General features: G+C 34.5%; 2 protein-coding genes across 2 annotated transcripts in view; one reads left to right on the forward strand and one right to left on the reverse strand.

The window, feature by feature from the left end:
* Nucleotides 1-23,348, reverse strand: part of LOC133200801 (uncharacterized) — a 51,066-nt gene that overhangs the window by 6,918 nt on the left and 20,800 nt on the right. Inside the window, exons 16-28 of the mRNA XM_061336603.1 lie at nucleotides 22,607-22,696; nucleotides 21,078-21,221; nucleotides 20,692-20,775; nucleotides 20,213-20,296; nucleotides 19,284-19,385; nucleotides 18,082-18,252; nucleotides 16,864-17,021; nucleotides 4,181-4,358; nucleotides 3,826-3,920; nucleotides 2,067-2,238; nucleotides 1,259-1,369; nucleotides 724-873; nucleotides 176-313 (exon numbers count right to left, since the gene is read on the reverse strand). Of these exons, the coding sequence (XP_061192587.1) occupies nucleotides 176-313; nucleotides 724-873; nucleotides 1,259-1,369; nucleotides 2,067-2,238; nucleotides 3,826-3,920; nucleotides 4,181-4,358; nucleotides 16,864-17,021; nucleotides 18,082-18,252; nucleotides 19,284-19,385; nucleotides 20,213-20,296; nucleotides 20,692-20,775; nucleotides 21,078-21,221; nucleotides 22,607-22,696 (1,677 nt within the window). The remainder of the gene's footprint in view (nucleotides 1-175; nucleotides 314-723; nucleotides 874-1,258; nucleotides 1,370-2,066; nucleotides 2,239-3,825; nucleotides 3,921-4,180; nucleotides 4,359-16,863; nucleotides 17,022-18,081; nucleotides 18,253-19,283; nucleotides 19,386-20,212; nucleotides 20,297-20,691; nucleotides 20,776-21,077; nucleotides 21,222-22,606; nucleotides 22,697-23,348) is intronic.
* LOC133200794 (uncharacterized) lies at nucleotides 10,655-12,790 on the forward strand. Its single transcript, XM_061336591.1, has one exon. The coding sequence runs from the start codon at nucleotides 10,659-10,661 to the stop codon at nucleotides 12,714-12,716; it is 2,058 nt and encodes a 685-aa protein (XP_061192575.1). The 5' UTR covers nucleotides 10,655-10,658; the 3' UTR covers nucleotides 12,717-12,790.

The following is a 23,348-nucleotide window of genomic DNA, read 5'->3' on the forward strand; positions in this document are numbered from 1 at the left end:
AAATAGTACTTACTGTAGAAATAGTGCTTACTGTAGACCTAGTACTTACTGTAGACCTAGTACTTACTGTAGCCCTTGTACTAAGATAGTCCTTGTATTGATCGTCCTGGAGTTGGTTGGAGAAGATACTAGACACCTCACTTTAACACACTGCTATAATTGTGTCAGTACTTACTGTAGCCCTTGTACTAAGATCGTCCTGGAGTTGGTTGGAGAAGATATGAGACACCTCACTGTTAACACTGCTGTAACTGGCTATGCTGTGTTTTAAGCCTCTCTCCTGATCATTTAAATGCTGTACTCTCTGACGAGTCTAAAATAAAAATATATTTAAGATTTTTTTTTTTTCTACATCCAGTGACAGTAACTTGAAGGTCAGTGACTTGATCAATATCTGCATTTCCAAAATGTTTATTGATTTTGTAAATACATTTTCCTTTCTTATGATTGATTTTCCAAATAGCCTATCTTTTCATGCACAAGTATAACATCTTGAAAAATAAAAGTTAAGCAGATATATCCCCATATTTCAGGTATTCCTTTTCTTTTCTTTTTTACAATTTTGTTTGTTGTTCATGATTTGTATTGTTAAAAACTATCTGAGATCAATCGCGGTTCTTTTTTTCTCCCCTTTCATGTACCTATCTCCCAAAACTGTTCCACAAATAATAGATATCCAATTGTAGATCATTAATATTGTAATTGTGACACTTGGACTCTTACCTGTGATATTTGAAGCTGAAGATCATTTTGTGATTTGACCAGCAACTCTAGTTGTTGTTTTCCACCCTCCACTTGCTGTTCCATCTTTGATTCTTCCTCCCTCAGTGAATTTAGTTCCACTCTTAATTTCTCCAGCTCTTTCTCTTGGTTCTTGATTTTCAAATGAAAATGACATTTTATAAATTTTAAAAGAACTGACTGTTTGATCAAACAACTTATATCAAATAAATGAACCAAACTGTGTGACCTACTTGTATATTTTGTGCTTTTTTTAATTAAAAAAAATTGTCAGACACCATTTCTCAATGAATGCTCAGTGAAAACATACTATTATAGATTCTGAAATATACATGAGGAATTTATAACATGTATCAACATTAAGTAGTTGCGTAAAATTGAGATCTTCACTTATTAATATTGATGAGTGACAATTAAACCACTGATTTTTTTTTTCAGTCTGATGATCACTTTTCATTAGACACTTTAACTGCAATGACTACTCCCTATCATGCTGAATATTCATGAGTCACTCTACCTGCACAGACTGCTCCCTGTTGTTGATTTGTGACCGTAACTCCTCAATACTTTTCAGTTCTGTGTCACATTTTTCCTTTAGATCACGAACATTACTCTCAAGGTCAGATTTCTGCAAAAATGTTTTTTAAAACAAATAATTCATTTCATTATAAATCACAAAAGAGAAGATCCCACAGTTTGTCACAAGACTGCTCTATTACACAATTTTTTAATAACTTGAAGTATTCCAGAGCCCCCTTCCCTTATTTTTCAATTACAATTATTAAAAATGCCCTTTGTATTATAATAAAACTGATCAACAGCAATTCAGTGATTCAATAGATTTTGATGAACATAAACCAGATATTGATATTAGAGGAAAAAACTATATAAAAGCATAATTTGGGAATTTTTTTTTTCCAATAAAAAAGTGGCACATCTATAAATGTAGCTTGATATAGTCTACATTTTCACCAGGTTTTACTCAAATCTGAAGAAAACTGACAGAGAAATGACACTGTAAAAAGATATATCAGTAATTTTTTCTAACAGCAGAACTGTTTACCTTATTCTGTAGTTTTTAGTAATTTAAATGTTTTCTCTTTGTAATTTGAGTATTTCATTCATGATGTATTGTTGACAATTCTTTGCTTTAATATTCTAATATACATTTGGTAACTTTTAGATGAGAATGTTTATTGGTGCATAATAGCTGTATTGTCAGCATGTTTCAGACACTTTCTAGTTCTAATTTGTGTTTTACCTTTTCATCCAGTTCGTCCAGACATTTTTGAGCCTGACCTTTCTGGTTCTAATTTGTGTTTTACCTTTTCGTCCAGTTCGTCCAGACATTTTTGAGCCTGTTCTTTCTGATTCTCTAGCTGTTGTAATGTGGCTGTAATGGCGTCCAGTTCTTTCTGTAACATGGCCACCTCACCATTACAAATCTTAATGTCCGCTTCTGTCTGGACATTGTCTCTCTCCAACTGTAACTTCTCTCTGTAAACAAGAACACTCTCAGATAAAATTATTCCAGATAATCACTGTATACCAAAAGTACAGAGCACACAAATTATACCTATTACAGCTAACTCTGTCAGGTCAAAATCTTCCCCAAAAGTATAGGGTGCTCCGAAAACCTGAGCTAACTCTCTACTGTTAAAATCATCTAGATAATCACTGTATACCAAAAGTACAGGGCACTCAGAAAATACCTCAGCTCACTCTCTCAGATCAAAATCTTCCAGATAATCACTGTATACCAAAAATACAAGGCACCTCAGAAATTACCTCTGACAGCTAACTCTGTCAGGTCAAAATCTTCCCCAAAAGTATAGGGTGCTTAGAAAACCTCAGACCTCAAAAATCATTCAGATACTGACTGTATTCCAAATGTACAGGAAATTCAAAAAATACCTCAGCTCAATCTCCATATAATCACTGCATACCAAAAGTACATGGCACTCAGAAAATACCTCTAATTGCTAACTCTATCAGATTAAAATCTAGATAATCACTGTATACCAAATGTACAGGGCACTCAGAAAATACCTCAGCTAACTTGACATATTCATTCATATGCAGTTTATTCTGCTTCCAGAATTCAAATTAAGTCTTTCTTTTCATTGATACTTTTAAGTTTACCTCTGTCAGATTACAGCTACATGTTTAAATCCTCCTGTTTTACATTTTTCTACGCTTTAAAATCTCTCCATTTATTTTAATAGACTGCATAAATCAGGTTAGATTTCAATGTACATCAGATACATCCTTCTCAACTAAACATAAATACAGTGAAACTTGTTTAATCCAGATATGTATTCCAAAATCTTGCCTAATACAAGGTTAACTTTAAGTCTCTTTCAGTAAATTCAGTTGTTTAAATAGTTGTCTAATTCAGAGCTTTTTTTTAATCCAGCAATTTTGTTTAGAACGAGTGGTGTCCGGATTAGACTAGCTTTACTGTATTATCATGTTATATACTAAATATCAGGAAATATGCCTGTAAGAGGTACCTGGTATTTTCAGGGTACAATGGACGAAGCTTACAGGTCCATATCTGCGCAAAGACAGAGGGAAAGCATTTTTCCCGATATTTCCACAATTTCTTTTGAATATATATTTAATGCAAATACATTTTTTCCAACCCATTTGAATGGAATTTCTCTGTATTTCTGGCCATTAACATCTTTACAAGTAACTGCCAATTCAACAGATATTTGTGACATCAGATGCACATGTATGTGTTTTCATTGAGAAAGGAGTGACAGGAAAACATATTGTGACATCAGAAAAGCAAAAGTTCTCTCTATACATTCTATTGAGAAATATATCGACATAATGGAATGAAATGAATATTCTACTATAGTACTTGCTCTAAATGACCTTCTTACAAAATAATCACATGATCTTTAAATTGTAGTCATCAAGTACTTTGATATCTAAATACATTAAGCTCAATGATTATCTAAATACATTCAGCTCAATGATGATCAACATAATTTGCACAATGCCTCTTATAATGCATATATTTCAACACAACACTTACCCAGCCTACCAGCAATATTCTGACTTAAACAAAGCTACCTTTTCATGTCCTCAATTTCCTTGGAGATGATGTCCAGTTCTTTGATGGCTGAAGAATCCGCCACATGTCCATAGGGTCCGGCATTCACTCCATCCTGTAAAAATCCCAATCAAATAGTTACTTCTTGTAGATTAAAACTAGGTTTTTTTCACCTCAACAACAAATCAGTTTTACAAAGTCATATTCTGTGAAATAAACTTAATAGATTTGTACAGAGTTATAACTGCAAGTTAGAGATAATATTTGCGGTGCAAAAAATATTACATATTTCAGCCCTTAAATTGATGAATAATTGTATAATTGCAAAACATTTTGAATTTATTTATAAATCCAACTTAAGAAACCTATACTCACTGTAACACCAAACTGTGTGGTGTCAGCATTCCCCTTGGGTCGCATGGAGGGGGGCATCATCTCTGGGGTGAGGGTGGCTGGAGGATCTACCCCCTTTAGTTTCTGTTGTACAAGGTACATGGCCAGGGCGAACTGTTCCGTGTTTATCTTCCCCACACTGTTTGTGTCACACAGAGTCCTAAAAAAATTAATAGAATAACTAGTGGGTATTGTTTTTTTTACAAAAAAACACATGTCTCCCCTTCTTTACCAACATTAATGAGTGCAAATATATGATCAGGGTCAAAAATAACAAGAGGCCCATGGGCCACAACGCTCACCTGAGTCAATATGGTCCTGCTGTTCTTCGTCAGCAGATTTCTTCTCCTATATATTCATATGTAAAGCTTTGATTGCCTGTTCTAGGCATACCCTACCCCCAGGTCCCATGTTTTGAATGAAATTGAACCTTAACTTTCTGAAGCTGCTTCTATATTCATATAACTAATCATGGCTTTGCCGTTCTTGAAAACGGAATTTTAAAGATGTCTGCCACCCTACCTGGGGGGGGGGGGGGGGGGGGGGGTTCATGCTTTGAACAAACTTGAATCTACACTACCTGAGGATGCTACCATATCAATATGACTAATCATGGCTTTGTTGTTCTTGAGATGAAGACTTTTAAAGAAATTTCCAATATATGTTCTTTTGTAAAACTTTGATACCCCATTATGGCCCCAACCTACAACTAGAGGATGCCTTAAACAAACTTGAATCTACGATACCTGGGGATGCTTCCATATCAATATAATTAATGATGGCTTTCCCGTTCTTGAGAAGTAGATTTTTCCTATATATTCCTATGTGAAACTCTGACCCCCATTGTGGCCCCACCCTACCCCCCGGGGTCATGATTTGAACAAACTTGAATCTTCTCTACCTGAGGATGATTCCATATCAATATGACTAATCATGGCTTTCTTGTTCTTGAGATGAAGAATTTTAAAGATTTTTCCTATATATTTCTATGTAAAACTTTGATCCCCCATTGTGGCCCCACCCTACCCCCACGGGTCATGATTTGAACAAATTTGAATCTTCACTACCTGAGGATGATTTCATATAAATATGACCAATCAAGGCTTTGCTGTTCCTGAGAAGTAGATTTTTAAAGATTTTTTATATATTCCTATGTAAAACTTTGATCCTCCATTTTGGCCCTATCCTATCCCCAGGGGTCATGATTTGAACAAACTTGAATCTACAATACCTGAGGATGATTCTATATCAATATGACTAATTGTGGCTTTGTTGTTCTTGAGAAGAAGATTTTTAAAGATTTTTTATATATATTCTTAATATGTAAAACTTTGATCCCCCCATTGTGGCCCCGCCCTACCCCCAGGGGTCATGATTTGAACAAACTTAAATCTACACTATGTAATGAAGGTTTCAACTTTTCTGGCCCAATGGTTCTTGAGAAGATTTTAAACAAGAGGCCCAGGGGCCACATCGCTCACCTGAGCACTATGGCTAGGAAAAAGCAGAAATCACTTCAATCTTGAAAGGTTGAAAAGTTTAAATATAAAAGTGGGGGGGGGGGGGGTGTCATGAATTGAACAAATTTGAATCTACATTATCTGAGGATGCTTCCATTTAAATATGACCAATCATGGCTTTGCTGTTCTTGAGTAGAAGATTTTTAAAGATTTAACCTATGTATTCCTATGTAAAACTTTGATCACCCATTGTGGCCCCACCCGACCCCCAGGGGTCATGTTTGAACAAACTTGAATGTACACTATCTAAGAATGCTTCCATATAAATATGACCAATCATGGCTTTGCTATTCTTAACAAATAGTTTTTTTTAAAGATTTTTACTATGTGTTCCTATGTAAAACTTTGATCGGCCATTGTGGCCCCACCCGACCCCCAGGGGTCATGATTCGAACAAATCTGTATGTACACTATCTGAGAATGCTACCATATAAATATGACCAATCATGGCTCTGCTATTCTTAACAAATAGTTTTTTTTAAGATTTTTACTATGTGTTCCTATGTAAAACTTTGATCGCCCATTGTGGACCCATCTGACCCCCGGGGGTCATGATTTGAACAAATTTGAATGTACACTATCTGAGGATGCTTCCATGTAAATGTGACCAATCATGGCTTTGCTGTTCTTGAGAAGAAGATTTTTGAAGATTTTCCCATATATTCCCATGTAAAACTTTGATCGCCCATTGTGGACCCATCCGACCCCCGGGGGTCATGATTTGAACAAATTTGAATGTACACTATCTGAGGATGCTTCCATGTAAATGTGACCAATCATGGCTTTGCTGTTCTTGAGAAGAAGATTTTTGAAGATTTTCCCATATATTCCTATGTAAAACTTTGATCGCCCATTGTGGCCCCACCCGACCCCCGGGGGTCATGAGTTGAAGAAACTTGAATCTACACTACCTGAGGATGCTACCATATAAATATGACCAATCATGGCTTTGTTGTTCTTGAGAAGAAGATTTTTAAAGATTTTTTCCTTTATATTCCTATGTAAAACTTTGATCGCCCATTGTGGCCCCACCCGACCCCCGGGGGTCATGATTTGAACAAATTTGAATCTACACTACCTGAGGATGCTTCCATGTAAATATGACCAATTATGGCTTTGCTGTTCTTGAGAAGAAGATTTTTAAAGATTTTTTCCTATATATTCCTATGTAAAATTTTGATCGCCCATTGTGGCCCCAACCGACCCCCGGGGGTCATGATTTGAACAAACTTGAATCTATACTACCTGAGGATGCTTCCATGTAAATATGACCAATTATGGCTTTGCTGTTCTTGAGAAGAAGATTTTTAAAGATTTTTTCCTATATATTCCTATGTAAAACTTTGATCGCCCATTGTGGCCCCACCCGACCCCCGGGGGTCATGATTTGAACAAATTTGAATCTACACTACCTGAGGATGCTTCCAGGTAAATATGACCAATTATGGCTTTGCTGTTCTTGAGAAGAAGATTTTTGAAGATTTTTTCCTATATATTCCTATGTAAAATTTTGATCGCCCATTGTGGCCCCACCCGACCCCCGGGGGTCATGATTTGAACAAACTTGAATCTACACTACCTGAGGATGCTACCATATAAATATGACCAATCATGGCTTTGCTGTTCTTGAGAAGAAGATTTTTAAAGATTTTTCCTGTATATTTCCTATGTAAAACTTTGATCGCCCATTGCGGCCCCACCCTACCCCCGGGGGTCATGATTTGAACAAACTTGAATCTACACTACCTGAGGATGCTTCCACATAAGTTTCATGTTTTCAAGCACAGTGGTTCTTGAGAAGAAGATTTTTTAATGATGCCATTAATTTTTCACAAATTCTCAATTATCTCCCCTTGGAAGAAGGCGTGGCCCTTCATTTGAACAAACTTGAATCTCCTTTACCCAAGGATACTTTGTGGCAAGTTTGGTTGAAATTGGCCCAGTGGTTCTTGAGAAGAAGTCGAAAATGTGAAAAGTTTACAGACGGACAGACAGAATGACAGACGGACAGACGGACTACAGACAAAATGTGATCAGAAAAGCTCACTTGAGCCTTCGGCTCAGGTGAGCTAATAATGCAGTGCATCTCAACTCAAATTCTGTGTACAAAATTTCAAGTCTTCATCTCAAACGGATCTCAAGTAATGGTCTGGTCATGTTTTTTCTTAATTTGACCTTGAAGAAAGTGGTCAAGGTCAAATATTTTGATGCAGTGCATTTAGTCTCAATGTTGTCTTTCCTTGTTCCAAGTTTGAAATCCTAATGTCAAAAAGTTCTCAAGTTATGACCTAGACTATATTTTCATGTAAACGATTGACCTTGACTTTATTAATAGGTCAAGGTGAAAAAAATGTTGCCATTCACCCTTCCTCTATACCACCTCTCCATGTTCCAAGTTTGAAGTCTTAATGTCAGGGTTCTCAAGTAATGGTCTATTCATGTTTTCTCTATTCGACCTTTAACAAAGGGGTCAAGGTCAAAATTTTGAAGCGTTGCATCTTGTAACAATGTCTTCTTTCTATGTTACAAGTTTGAAGTCCTTATATCAAAGGGTACTCAAGCTATGGCTTGGACTCTATTTTGATGTTAAAGATTGACCTTGACCTTATAATAATTGAATCAAGGTCAAAAATTATGGTGGCATGCATCCCTCCTTCATACCACTTCTGCATGTTCCATGCCTGAAGTCTTTATAACAAAGGATTCTTAAGTAATGGTCTAATCAAATTTTTTCCCTATTTGACCTTGAGGAAGAAAAGAGGTCAAGGTCAAAAAATTTGGTGTGTTGCATCTTGTATCCATGTCTTCTGCCTCTGTAACAAGTTTGAAGTCCTAATATCAAAGGGTACTCAAGCTATGGCTTGGACTCTATTTTGATGTAAAAGATTGACCTTGACCTTATAATAATTGAATCAAGGTCAAAAATTTTCATGGCATGCATCCCTCCTTCTTATCACTTCTGCATGTTCCATGCCTGAAGTCTTTATAACAAAGGATTCTTCAGTAATGGTCTAATCAAGTTTTTTCCCTATTTGACCTTGAGGAAGAAAAGAGGTCAAGGTCAAAAATTTTGTTGTGTTGCATCTTGTATCAATGTCTTCTTTCTTTGTTACAAGTTTGAAGTCCTAATATCAAAGGGTACTCAAGCTATGGCTTGGACTCTATTTTGATGTAAAAGATTGACCTTGACCTTATAATAATTGAATCAAGGTCAAAAATTTTGGTGGCATGCATCCCTCCTTTATACCACCTCTGCATGTTCCAAGTTTGAAGTCTTAATGTCAAAAGGTTCTCAAGTTATGGTCAGATCGTGTTTTTTCCCTATTTGACCTTGAAGGCAGAAAGGGGTCAAGGTCAAAATTCTAATGCAGTGTATTTTGTCTCAAGATCTTCTTCCTATGTTACAAGTTTGAAGTCCTAATATCAAAGGGATCTCAAGTTATGGGCTGAACTCTATTTTGATGTAAAAGATTGACCTTGACCTTATAAATAGGTCAAGGTCAAAAATGTTGGTGGCGTGCACTCCTTCTCAATGTCATCTATCTATGTTCCAAGTTTGAAGTCTTAATGTCAAAGGGTATTAAAGTTACGGCCTGGACAAAATTTGGATGAAGAAGAAAAAGAAGAAGAAGAAAATCGACAAAAACAATATGTCTCCCCTGGAAGGGGAGACATAAATCAGAGAGGCTTTACTTTAACTGTGGTTGCATTCTTGATCCAGAATTTATATACAATTCTCTAATCAATGCTTATAGCTTCAATAAATCAAAGAGACTTTACTATAACTGTGGTTTCATTCTTGATCCAGAATTAATTCTATAATCAATGCTTACAGCTTCAATTTGTTACTGGTTACAATTTTTTCTTTAGGTCTTTATGGCCATGAATATTGTGCAGCGACCTTTTTAAAAATACTCTGCCCCTGCTTTAGCTAACCCTGACATACATAATTTTCTCTGTTTTTTCCATAACAAATATGGCTGGGACAATCATGTCAAAGTTTTCTTCCAGTAACAGTCAAACCTCATTATTAAGAATTTGATGGGACCAAGAAAAGAATCTAAAATATCAGAGGATTCAAGATATTGGGAGTTTAATGCTTAAAGAATAAGTGGGTGGGGATTTCCAAATCACTGACATGTCCATGGTATTCGAGATATCAGAGTTTGAGATACTGAAGTTAAAGTGTACCTTTTTTTTTTTAGAATCACATACTTTGGTCATCAGTAACAGTACATCAAGTTCATGTTTATGAGTTTCGATGTTTATCTATTGCTAAATAATACTTTCCCTTTGATGACTATTGCCTGTCCCAGTGACAACTTTGAAACATAGTTATGTTAATAGTGTGTCATGTTCACAGTAGTTTTCTGAGTATCACTTAGAAAGGAGGGCAAATTAATTAATTAATCTCAGCTTTGTCTTAGATTATTTTTAATACATAACTACTGTGCTCATGGCAATCAATAAAAAAAATAAAAACAAAACAAGTGCAAGAAGTCTAATATTTCATGAAGATATCCAATAAAAATATTACTGATGATTGCACAAATAACACATATTGAAAGTTTATTTATAAACTGAAAGTACAATAGAGATTTTCCACTTCTAATTATAAAATTTAAAGTGACGTACAGGAAACTATAATATTAAAATGACTTCCTACAAATGGCTGTAAGTATAAAAACCATACTTGTACATACATGTATCTATATATAATCAATAATCAATATAGATTAGTACATGTTTCTTTATATTCTAAAATTCATTATTATGTAACTAGTGAGGTGTTGAACCTTAAAAATGATGACCAGTATGACTCTGGCCTTTATTTACATAACTCAGTATAACTTGGACTCATTAATAGTGAAACTTTCACTTTCACTTTTTTTTACATTATTTTTACATATATTTAATATGTTTTGTCTAAGGACTTGAGTATGCAGCATCTGTCAGAGTCTGTATTTGTGGGACTGTGTTACAAAGTGGGGTCCTCAAAGCAGGTGATCATGAGGAGAGAGCTGAAGGACTTCCAGGACATGATGATAAATCAAGTAAAAAAGACAAGAGAAGAAGACATGGAAATCACCAGTGGGAGCTACAGAGAAGGATTCAGGCTACAGGGATCAGATGTGGACATTATGATTTGGCCAATTGACCTCACAGTAATATGGGACTTACACCAGGCTCAGAAATATGACTTAAGTAGAAAAACATTGATTCTCTGTGATTGTTCTGATAGCCCACCAGGATTTGCTTTACTTGAATTATTGACACCAACAGACAGGGAATATTTACAGAATGCAAGTATGAGAATAAATGACAGAGTCTATATATCCAGTTCCAAATACAGACAGATCACATGTTCAGTAGCTATGCGTAATCCTAAGGAACATGGTCCGTGTGGTAGTGGTGTTTTTGGGATAACAGAGTATGACATCGCCAAATGTTTTGTCTGTGATTTTTGGCCCCCTCCTGCCTCCAAATGGATAGACAGATGTCACGCATGGCCCCCGTCTTTTATTGTTGATGGCATAGTCAGAAATGGATGCCACTTTGTGGCAATAGGACACAAACTAGGAAAACACGCAGACAAAGAATGGAGAATTTCATTCTCTTTAGCAGAACAAAAACTTGTATACTCAATGAACCATTGCCAATTCTTAACCTATGGTCTGCTTAAATTGTTTTTAAAAGAATACATTAACAATGGATTAAGTGGTGAGGATAAATTACTGTGTTCCTATCACATGAAGACAGCAGTTTTCTGGGCAATTCAACAAAACACAATACTTCATTGGTATCCACAAAATCTCCTGCAGTGTTTCTGGGTCTGTTTTAAACTTATCCTTAAATGGGTGTATGAGGGGATATGTCCAAACTTCTTTATTCCAGAAAACAACATGTTTCTGAGTAATATCCATGGTGAAGCACAAAAGAATTTATTCATTAGGCTTCATGAATTGTATGAGAAGGGTATAGTATCACTGCTTCATTGTCCATCTATCAGGTCTAGCATTACAAGTGTCCTTATAAATCCCAGACAACCTGTTGATACAGATGAACACATGCTGATCTCCAAGGCTTTGTTTGCAGTAGATCTACTTGAGGAATTGTATCATTTTATTCTACCAACACTAGACCTACACCGATGTATGAGGTTTTTAAATGCTGTAGAAAAGTTGATAATTTTACCCCTGACTCAGAACCAGGTTCTCATGTTACAGAAGCTTACAGCCTCTGTACTCCGGAACACTGCTTTTACGTTATACGTCAACCTTTTTGCACCATTCAAGGTAAATATTAGCTCAGTTGTAAACAAACAGGTTTATATGGCTAATAAAACATCCAGTTATATGCTGAAATTAGCAGCCAAGTTTGGATGTATTTCTGATATATTATATATTGCAACGTTTTACTACGAGACATTGAGACATAAAGAAGCCCTATCAGTTATAGAGATGACAAAGGTCAAGTTAGCACAGCCATATGTAATTTATGTCTACCGTTTAGCAATAAATGCAGAGAGGTACATATTTAGCGAGTTTGTAGGGGGACATTCCTGGTCTACAAGGATGAGACATGTTGTGGCATATGATATTGTTCTTGAAAATGCAATCTTTTACATCAATGAATTAGTACCAGAACAACAGTCTGGGTTACAGTGTGGATACCCTATATTACTTATCCCACTCTATGTTTTCATACACATGTTAGAGATCTTGTGTTACAGACATGTAGACCCAATGAGAGCACAAACAGCTCTTAATGAACTACAGGACCTAGTCCATCATGATCAGCAGATGTACATTGATGCATGTCAAAGAGACATATCCTGGCAGATTCTAGGGATCTGTCAACAGGTGACAGGGAACTATCAAGCTGCTCTGTACTCCTACCAACAATCTCTCAAACAAGAAAAAATACACTATATTCATACCGCTACAGTCATGAGAATACAGGAAACCATGAGACTTATGTACAGAACACATGAATAGTCTACAGTCAAACCTCGTTATCTCAAACTTGACGGGACAAAAAAAAACTTAAGGATATCCGAAGATTCAAGACATCAAGGCTAAAAAACATAAAGAAATAGTGATTGAGACTTCAAAATCACTCTGACATATTCACTGAATTCAAGTTATCAGTGTTCCAGATACTGATGCTCAAATGTAAAATGTTTTGGTTTCTGAGTTTAGCAGATTTTTAAAAAAAAAAACAAAAACAAAAAAACTGCCCCATTTCCCCCCTTGTAAATTTATTAAATATGATAGATGATTTATCTTAGAATTATATTCCAGGGCTCTCACACCACTTTTTGAGACTGGGGCCGGGGCCGTAAAAATTGGGAAAATTAGGGACCTTTTGGGTAATTTTGGGAAAATCATAACTAGACATTATACATTAAATTCATGATATATTGAGTTTCTGATGGTTGTTATCAACTAAATTTCAGTTTTGTAATGCAAAGAAATATGAATTACAAGTTTAATAACGATAAATCTTACTAAATGTTCTTTAATATTTGGGGAAGTGACAGATTGGGAAAATTAACACATTCAATTGGGAAAAAGGTGCTTTTTTGAATTGGGAATGGGACCTTTGAACGGCCCCAGATATAGAGAATTGAGAGCCCTGTATTTTATTGTATAGAGTTTCTTTTACAATTTTTTATTTTCAGTATGGTGTTGAAATGTATTATTGTTTATCTTAAAAGAAATGGAAAAATATTTTGGTTCTTTTGACAACCCACTATGTACATAATTATAAAGAAATCCTAAACATGTTTTGTTAATTATGTTTGTTGTTTGTAAGTTAGTTCTTTGTTAATTAAGTTTGTTCTTTGTTAATTAAGTTTGTTGTTTGTTGTTTGTTAATTAAGTTTGTGAAGTGATGATTTAATTTAATAACATTCGGGATTAGAAAACATTTAAAACAATTGAATTTACTGTAAGGGACTTAAAATTTACACCGTATTAGACAAGATTTCAGATTACACAACATCCGGATATTACAAGTTTTACTGTACCGTATTTGGCTGAATATAATACGCACTTTTTTCCTAGAAAATGTTTATGTGAGAAAGAGGTGCATATTTTACACCACAATAGGATTTTGATAGTTTTTTTCTTTCAGGTGAAACACAGCTATCATACGGACATTTTGTAGTAATATCTAGAGACATGGGCAATTTCTTGTTGTTTATCACTGTATTTAAAACTTCAGAAAATTATTGTTGGAACGTAGGCTTGTTGAAAATGTAATATTTATAATCTGTTGATAATGATTCTTTGTTGTTAAATGATATCAAAAACAAGTTACTATTAATTTGAGCTGCATATTCATCATCTCCATGTAGGCCGCCATTGGAGATGTTATTTATAGATGTTCACGCATTCCTTTGCCACGTGCTTGTGTTATCATAGTACACATGTACCTAATCACATACTCGGCTGGGAAAAAAAAATAATTGAGCAATTTTATACTGAAATACAATAAATCAACATTTATTTGGGGTGTTCGCGGTGAAAATTCATTTCAACATAAACACTCCACTATACCACTGTATACTATATGTCCCAATCGAAGTCAATGTAGTGAACAGGTGCGCTTGTCTCTTGATCTCAACACCCCTCCAGGCAAATAAATTGTCTTCCAACTCCTAAACATTGTTTTTTTACAGTTAGAGCACTTATCATTTACTGCCCTTATTAATGGCTTTGATTGTTTTCTTTGTTAAAATTCAGGGGTCGATTTTTAGCCTTCGTACATTATCTTTCGTATGAACATGATGAACGTGTGTTGATTAAGACACATAACAGTTAAACGCTTGTTAAATGTAATTTTGCTTTAATTATCTTATATTTATCAGCCTCTTGTTAAATTAATTAAGAGTTTTAAAAGGAAATATGAAGTCTGTTAAAACTTAAGTTTTATAATTACTTGTGCTCTGTAGAAAATAAGATATCTGCGAAGATAACCTCGATGTATAAAGACATGAATTATACCATGTCGATCTGTTCAAACTAAAATTAAACAGTATTTCGTGCTTTGTTGAAATAAAATTATTTCTGCAAGGATAAAGACAGTGTGTAATGTCACTATTGTTGTTAGCTAAAAATAAAATAAAATGCAATAATATTTCATGCTTTCTTGAATAAAATCATTACCACACGAAGATTTAAACAGCAATGTTTAAGTGCAAGATTTATATATTTAGCGTGATATAAATTTAATAGGACAACATTTTGTGCTTTGTTAAAATTAATAAAATTATACCATAATTTTTAAAGACAACATTGCCTTCTGCTTAAAAATGATTTATAATGCAAAATTTAATTATTTCTAATAATAATAAATGCCATACTTAAAATCAGGAGTACCGTAAGCTCAAAAAAAAAGTCCGCATATGAAAAGTTACCGTGCTTAAATTTTCAACACATTATTTCCACAAAGATTTTAAGTTACAATTACTGCAATGTAAAAAAAGACAACATTACTGCTTGGTCAATTTTTTGACAGCGTATAATACAACTGCATTTTTTCCCAAATTTTCAAGCCAAAAATGGGGGGTGCATATTTTACACCAATGTGTATCATATTCAGCCAAATACAGTATATCAATAAAATATATAAAGTAACCATAATGTTTTTGATAAAGAACTGGTACCACCATATACACAGAAAACTTTTGTAAGAAGGGTTGGCTTTACAATCAGTTCTTATTACAGATTTCTCCTCAAATCCCGACACCCAGTCATTATCATCCTACTTTTCTGGTATAATCCGTATTTATTGCTAATTTTTAACAGCCACATCTCGTTCAAAGTTCAATACAGTGTACATTTAGATTTCAGAACTACAAAATTAAAAGAGAACTGTCCAAAATGGACAAATACCCCCGCTGGGTTTTTCAGAGAAGGTGCCAAGTCACTAACATTGGATGGATCTCAGAAAAGTTCACATTTTGTTTAAACATTTAGAGTGAACATTTACTGGTAATTGCGCATTATATTTTTTTAATGAATGAAATTAAGGCGCAGCCTAATAAAACATCAATACTAATAATAATAGTTTTTTTTATTACATTGAAAAAATAAATTGCAACTATCTGTCACTTATGTGAGACATGACACTTTGCAAATTGATTGTTGAAAATAATAAAAATATGATATACAATATCAAATTAATCTATATAACTTTATATCAAAATCATTTTAAAAATAAAACGTTACAGTGACACTCACACTGGCAAAATTGCGCGAATATTCGACGATAAAAGTGCCTACTTTATTCCCGAGTATTAAATACTTATCAGTACTTATGAACAGGTTTAAATTTACATTTAAGAAGTTTCAAGTTTACCTCTTCTTCCTTCAGAGCCGCACACGACAATATTTTTATTAATTTCAATCCCAATTAAAACCGACTCACAGCGATGAATTTTGAAACCAATGGAAATGGCCTCCACCAGTTTGACAATGGTTCCTACGTATTCATGTGACAGATTTCCCCCCAAATAAACAAACAATTAGAAATTTTAGTTTCTAAACCTCTTATTTATACAGTTTTACAACATTTAAATGTGTCACAAAAATAATGATATCAAGTGAAAAAAATTGAAGCAAACAATTTTTCAAGTATTTCTCTATTGGAAAGTATGAATACATTATTTATCCATTTTTTCTACAGTGACTATAGGTCAAGATCATGACACACCCTCAGGTCATAAGCAATCTTTGTGTGAAGTGGCAACTCCCACATCCTAACATTATTCTCCATAAGAAAGAATGACTTTGGGTCAAGGATAAGACACACCCTCAGGTCAAAAGCAATCTTTGTGTAAAATGGGAAGTCACCAAGTTTATCCATAAGAAAGATATGGACCGGACATGAATCATAAACTTTTACTTTCTGCCACCTTGAACTTGCCCAAATGACCTTGGGTCAGACGGAGAGATGGACATGAACGCCATAACATAATATGTTCCGTCTATAGACAGGCATATAAAAAGTATATCAATCCATTAATCATATTTTTGTTTGTGTTATGTCACCTTAAAACAGGCAAATGAACATGCACATGGATCTCTAATGAATATAAAGAACAGCACAGGCAAATAAATAGTATATCTCACTCACCAGATGTGGGCCAATGTTGTGTTGGGGAGACCACTCTGTAGAAAAATACCGCGGATTTCCTCCCCTGACACAAAACCATCCATGTCTGCATCAGCCGCCTTAAACATCTGGTCATACTTCATCTTGTCCACAGGGTTCACAACCCACTGAATGGCCAGCTGATAGCAGAGGAATTATAAATAATTAGGGGCCATAAAGTAGTGCAATTTGTTGAAGATTAACTTTCAAACTAAATATAACTTTTCATTTCATTAGAAGTAAATTGAACAATTCTCATCTAAAATTCTTATTGTAAACAATGAAAAATTAAATGTACTAGAATTAAAAACATTTCACAACCTCTTTTTATGCCCCCTTGAAAAACAGAGCATATTGCTTTACAATTGTTAGTCTGTCAATATATCAGTAGACCAAGTGTTGTCCGCTTTGAAGTCACAAAGTCAAATGTCAAGCATCAAACTGAACATAGGAATATATAGCAGCTCAGTATCTTAAGAACCTTTTTCTTGTCAGACACCAAACTTGGCATACTGGTTCCCATTGAGGAGTAGATGACCACAGTAGATTTTCAGGTCACAAGGTCAAATGTCAAGGGTCAAACTGGACATAAAAGTGTCTAACAACAAAGACACAAGACATAGTACCCTCTAAGAAGTACAGTGAAACCTGTCTAATTTGACATGCACTGGGCAACAAATTTTGCGTCAGTGAATCAGATTATGCTGTGTAAAGAACATGGAAAAAAGTAAAATGGGAATAAAATAATGGTAAGAATTTACAGTGAAACTGATTTCACAGGTATTGGATTATACAGTTTTCACCATATTTTACTCCTCAAGATACTGAGGTTTAATAGAGTTAAGACTTAATATTACTGTATTCAGGGAAATTTTCTTCAACCGTTTATTGTTTGCCCCATTAACTCTCATCACGTGTGACTGAATTTTAAACAGGGTGAAATTTCTGTATCCCACAATTGTGTATGAGTGAATTTAAAATCATTTGTAAGTGTCTTGGGCAAAAATAACCCAGTAAAAAGTATGTTTGCCTCTGACTAGTAGAGGACACATTTTTTTCACTGTCATTACAAACATTCCAAATTTAAAGTTGTTCCATTTTTTTTTAATTTGTCACATAGGGGGCATATAATGTTGCTCAAACACTTCTTGTTTTAAGTCAGGTTGTCTTCACATTAAGAACTGAGTCCCATAAACTTACTGCGGGGGAGTCTGCCCTCTGGATTGGTGATCCCCTGGCTCCCCTTGGTGGCAGGACTTGGACTCCTCCAATAGGGGCTGATTTCGTCCGCTTTGAGGGTGGGACTAGCTGAGGGGGCAAGGATTGGGGCACTGGGTTCTTGTCCAGGGCTTTGTAAACCAAATGCATGCACTGAAAAGAAATCAAAAACTGTTTACTAAACTAAAAAATATCAAAAAGTGTTTACAGAACTTAAAATTAAGTCTTTACTGAATTTGATATTTGATTTTACCAGCTCAGATTTACTGATCCTCAATTTACTTTAAGTATATGACACCATGTGAAAATTCCTCTGAACTAAGTGGAGGCTTTAGTTTCTGCAAAACTTATTTAATGCAAAGCAATAGAAATTACTGGAGACAGTCAAGTCTTCAATGTTATCCAAGTAAAAAGCTCTATATATCGCTGATTTCATTTACATGAAAATAGATTATGGAGTTGCCTTATAAATCTTACTTATTCTATGAACTGGATCTGCTAAAGAAATTAAAATCAGAATTTTTTATTAAAAAAAACCATCCAAAGAATTTTGATCTTGTTTTACCAATGATATATTTTCTTCTCAGACTCTTCAACGTACATGTATATTCTCTTCAACAATGGAGAAAAAAATGCATCTTCATTTTATCCATTCATTTTACAATTTTTCAATATACATGAATAAAATCCTTTCTTTAAAGATTCAGGGTCAAAATGAATCTCATCAAAAACACCCTTCTGACTAAAATTAGCTTTTGACATTCAATGCTACAAAATTCTGACATATGCTAATAATTCACCCTTCCAATCCCCTTGATCTTGTCCAAATAATTGGGTCAAGGTCATTATTCCTTTTCTAATCATAAGCTACCTTTGTGTGAAGTTTGACCTTCTACAGTTCCTCTTTTTCAGATAAGAATTTTACATCTCTAATCTCATTTAATATAAAGACATGGCATACCTCTTAATAATATCTGCCTGAAAGCTTTCTCCAATTATTCTCAGAAATAATCTAGCATATGAATTATATCAATCAATTTCATCTTTGGAACCCTTGCTATCTTAATGTATAATACTGACCACAAAAAACTCATTTATTCTCAGAAATAATCTAGCTTAAGAATTATATCAAGCGAAGCAATTACATTCTTTGAACCCTTGCTATCTTAATGTATAATACTGACCACAAAAAACTCATCTTTGTCCAGAAATCCGTCTTTGTCGATGTCACTAAGGTCCCAGATTTTACCCAGGACCTCTATAGGAAGTTTAGAGTTAATCAGCATCTGTAAAAAGAAACCCATAATAAGCTGTTAACCTTTGTCTGAAATCAAGATTTTATACAGATACATTTAATTTTCTTTGTGCTATTTAAGTCATGGAGTGTATTACTAAGCTCTTGTACAATACTATACAGGCTGTCATGGACTGTATTAGGAAGCAAATTTCATTTTTTTTATTGGGGGGGGGGGGGGGCACACAACCATATATTTTCAGTTGGTGGGGCACTATCAACTACCAAAAATTCCTTGACAATCAAAAAAAAAAAGTCATCAGACATTATTAATTAGGGGGCACAAGCATATGGTAGCTATGTTTTCTATAGTATTGTATATATCAGCAAAATTATTGAGGGGCATGCCCCTCCCAATGATCCCCACCCCTCCCCCAGTTCCTACGGCCATGATAGATTGGTTCATATTTTAATACATCTGCTGTATACTGGTTAAACTTTATTTCAGCTGTTATACTGTTTTTACTTACTGGTTTACTGTGGAATCATTTAAATTCGTGGGGGTCAACGTTCGTGGGCAAGCAAAATTTTATTGGTTCGTGGGGATGTAATTTCATGGGCAGCTCGTTTATTTGGAAGATTTAATGAATCAGTACGTTGACAAAAATTTGTTCGTGGGGATGTAAATTCATGGGTAAAGGTGACCAACGAAATCCACGTACATTGATCCCCCACGAACAATGATGATGCCACAGTAACCTTATCACCAGACAGTAGATTGTTCACTGGCTTCAGACTGTCATAAACTGGTTCATACTTTACTAAGCTGTTATAAACTGGTTCAAACATTACTTCAGCTGTTATACTGTTCTTACTTACAGGTTTAACCTTATCACCAGACAGTAGATTGTTCACTGGGTTCAGACTTTTATACACTGGTTCATACTTGGCCTTCTCAGCATCCTGTAAACAATCAAGTCATGTATACAATCAAATAAAACATGCAGTGTCTTAACCAAATTAAAAAGATAAATACATGTTTTTGTTGTTTTTTTTACTTATTTGTAATTTTCCTTTTTACCATTTCAGTGGCTTATTTCTAAGAATTTAAGTTTGGGACAACTCTTCAAAATGTGGAGCAATCAAGAACCAGTTCCTGGCCTTTTTCTACGTAAAGGATGATTACTCCCAATGGTATTCATACTTTAGATTTAATGACCCCCAATTTAATCAAAATATCATATACCACTAGAAAATATTGGATTCATGAATTCAAAATAGTAGATTTCCACTAATTTTTTTTTTTTTTTTTTTTTTTGGGGGGGTGCTCTTTTCATAATTACATAATTAGAACTCACAGTGATGCACCATGGCACATTAGTGACATGAGTAGCTGAGGAGGTGGTAGTCAGGGGAGATTCGGTACGGGTCTCCACTGGTCCCTGTACAAATAAATTAGAAATTACCTAGCAATCTAAGATAAATGAACTATGTATTAAAAAAAGGCTTAAAAATAAGCAAGTACCTGCTTTTGTATATTTACTACTACTTGTATGGAATGACTCACTGACAATAATTAATAAACATACAAGTAATAAATTGTCTTAAAAAAATTTTAATTGAAAATCTCTCTATAGTTCCATGTTCAAAGGTTTTACTAAACAACAATTATATGTTATTTCTTTTTTAATATTCACACACATACTTCAGGTGATATTAAACACTCTGTCAATATTCCTCCTACCAGATTTGGTGCTGATGTCATTTCTGTCAGTTTAGATATGCTGAGCTCTATCTTGTTCTGGGCCAGGGCTACCAACTTCAGGGCCACATAGAACCCTGTCTTCTCCAAGTATCCTTTTCCTGAGGGGTCAGAGAGATCCCATATCTAAAAATAGTCAGACATGGTCAGAGAGATTCCATTTCTAAAAATAGTCAGACATGGTCAGAGAGATTCCATTTCTAAAGATAGTCAGACATGGTCAATATCTACAAATCATCACACAGACAAATTTATAAGAGTTAATCACTGACATCTTGTGAGCAAGTATTTATTTTTATATCAGGGTTGCAAATAACCACTTGTCCAATCGCAAATGCAAGTAATTTTGCCTGTGGGTAACCAACTCTTGGGGATGTAACGCCCACATGGCCAGTAAGAATTTTATCTGAACTATTCAGGAACCTGATCGTGGTTTGGTTCCACTATTAAATCCACTTTCATTTTCACTGTTTCCTTCTTACAAATCATTTTCTATATCCAGAATCGTGTCAATGATACTTTTCCTTTAAAGTATGAAAATTCCATTATCATTTTTCCTTTTATGTATCAACTAAGGTAGCCTGTTTTGGCCCATATCCTATAAGACGTACACTGTATACATGTATTTTCCACAATTAGCAGCTTTATATTCATTAATTTTCCTCCTAAAATAACTATGTTAGAGAGATTTTCTGATTTTTTTGGCTACTACCATGGGAAAAATTATTTCATGTTATGAACTTTAAAAGTCAGTAAAGTTATTAAAGTACGCTCTGTGTAATTAATGATAGAAACATATAATTCAAAATACATGTCTTGAAGTTAACAAAAACATGGAATTTTATACAAATTGTGTCAAAATCCACAAAAAAAAAATTAATTGATAGAATGTGGACAACAAAGTGTATTTCTCTGAGATTACGATAAGAAAAGATCGAGAATTTTTTTTACTTAGTGAACAGAAAATTGTGGGCCCCAAAACATCAATGTGGGCTAGTTAACTTGTAAATTTGGGGGTCCACATGGCCCCTAAGGTTTTAAATGATATTTGCAACCCTGATATATTGTGAACTATTTGACTTTATTATAGCGTAGTATGTAGTGTTGATTCTTCACTAAATTTGAAATGTTTCAGTTTAGAAGTTTGATGACAAAATCTTAAACAGTTTCTTTTAGGAAAAGTGGTCATAGTCACAAACCATGAAATGGAAGGTCAATGACAGAAAATTTAGATACAGTTGAATTGCTCTCATCAATATATATGTATCAGTGTTTGATGAAAATGTTTTGAGTTTTTTTGAAACTGATTTAATTAAAGTGGGACAACAACAGACAGAAATATAGATGAATGGCTCGACATGACAAATATTATCTACACTATATATATATATATATATATATATATATATATATATATATATATATATATATATATATATATATAGTACTATAGTACATGGTCTGGTCTGAGATCTGTGACCAGTGGTCAGTTTGTGTTCTACCACGCTGACCTTTGAGAGTACAGTGTCAGGCAGAGAGGACTTTTTGAGAAAGCTGGCAGCATCCAGAGCTCCTATACTCCCAGTGTTGTTTGGATCTGCCTTTAATATAAATAGTAATACAATTAAAGCATAGGCTACAATAAGACATCAACAATAATAAAATCAAACAAGGAAGTATTTGAGTATATATATACATTGATGTTTTCAAAAATAGATGTAATGTCCTTACTTGAATGTCACTTTGCTTGTGTTATTATTAAGTTAATATGAATTTTTGGGTAGACTTTACTTTACCGGTCCCCAGATCCGCAAGATCCGCGCGCTCATTGCACTATGACGTAATATTTACGTCACTCAACTGATAAGGGTTAGTCTTGCACATTTTTTGACTGGTTAGGTTAGTCTTGCACCCACCTGAGAGATTAGGGTTAGTCCTTGCACAAGTTTTCAACTGATTAGGGTTAGTCTCGCATCCATCCGAGAGATTAGGGTTAGTCCTCGCAAATGGGATAGTCTAGCATCCGCCTGGGAGATTTGGGTTAGTCCTCGCATACCATCCTAGGGATTAGGGTTAGTTTCTTGTTTTTTTTTGTTTTTTTTTAGATAAATTAAGAAATTCAGTTGCATATCTGTATTTTTTGCAAGATCTAAATTCAGCTTTCATGACATCTCTTTGGTTTGTTTACATGAAAAAAATGGCTAAGTACGAAAGAAACGGCACTAAGCATGCGCCGCACACGCTTAGTTGACA

The sequence above is a fragment of the Saccostrea echinata genome, unplaced genomic scaffold, assembly GCF_033153115.1.
Source record: "Saccostrea echinata isolate AGI-Se365-2 ecotype Australia unplaced genomic scaffold, CSIRO_AGI_Sech_v1 ptg000041l, whole genome shotgun sequence".
Classification (NCBI taxonomy): domain Eukaryota; kingdom Metazoa; phylum Mollusca; class Bivalvia; order Ostreida; family Ostreidae; genus Saccostrea; species Saccostrea echinata.

Bases quoted from the DNA above. Each gene is read 5' to 3' on its own strand.
- LOC133200794 (XM_061336591.1), top strand. From the start codon at position 10,659: ATGCAGCATCTGTCAGAGTCTGTATTTGTGGGACTGTGTTACAAAGTG.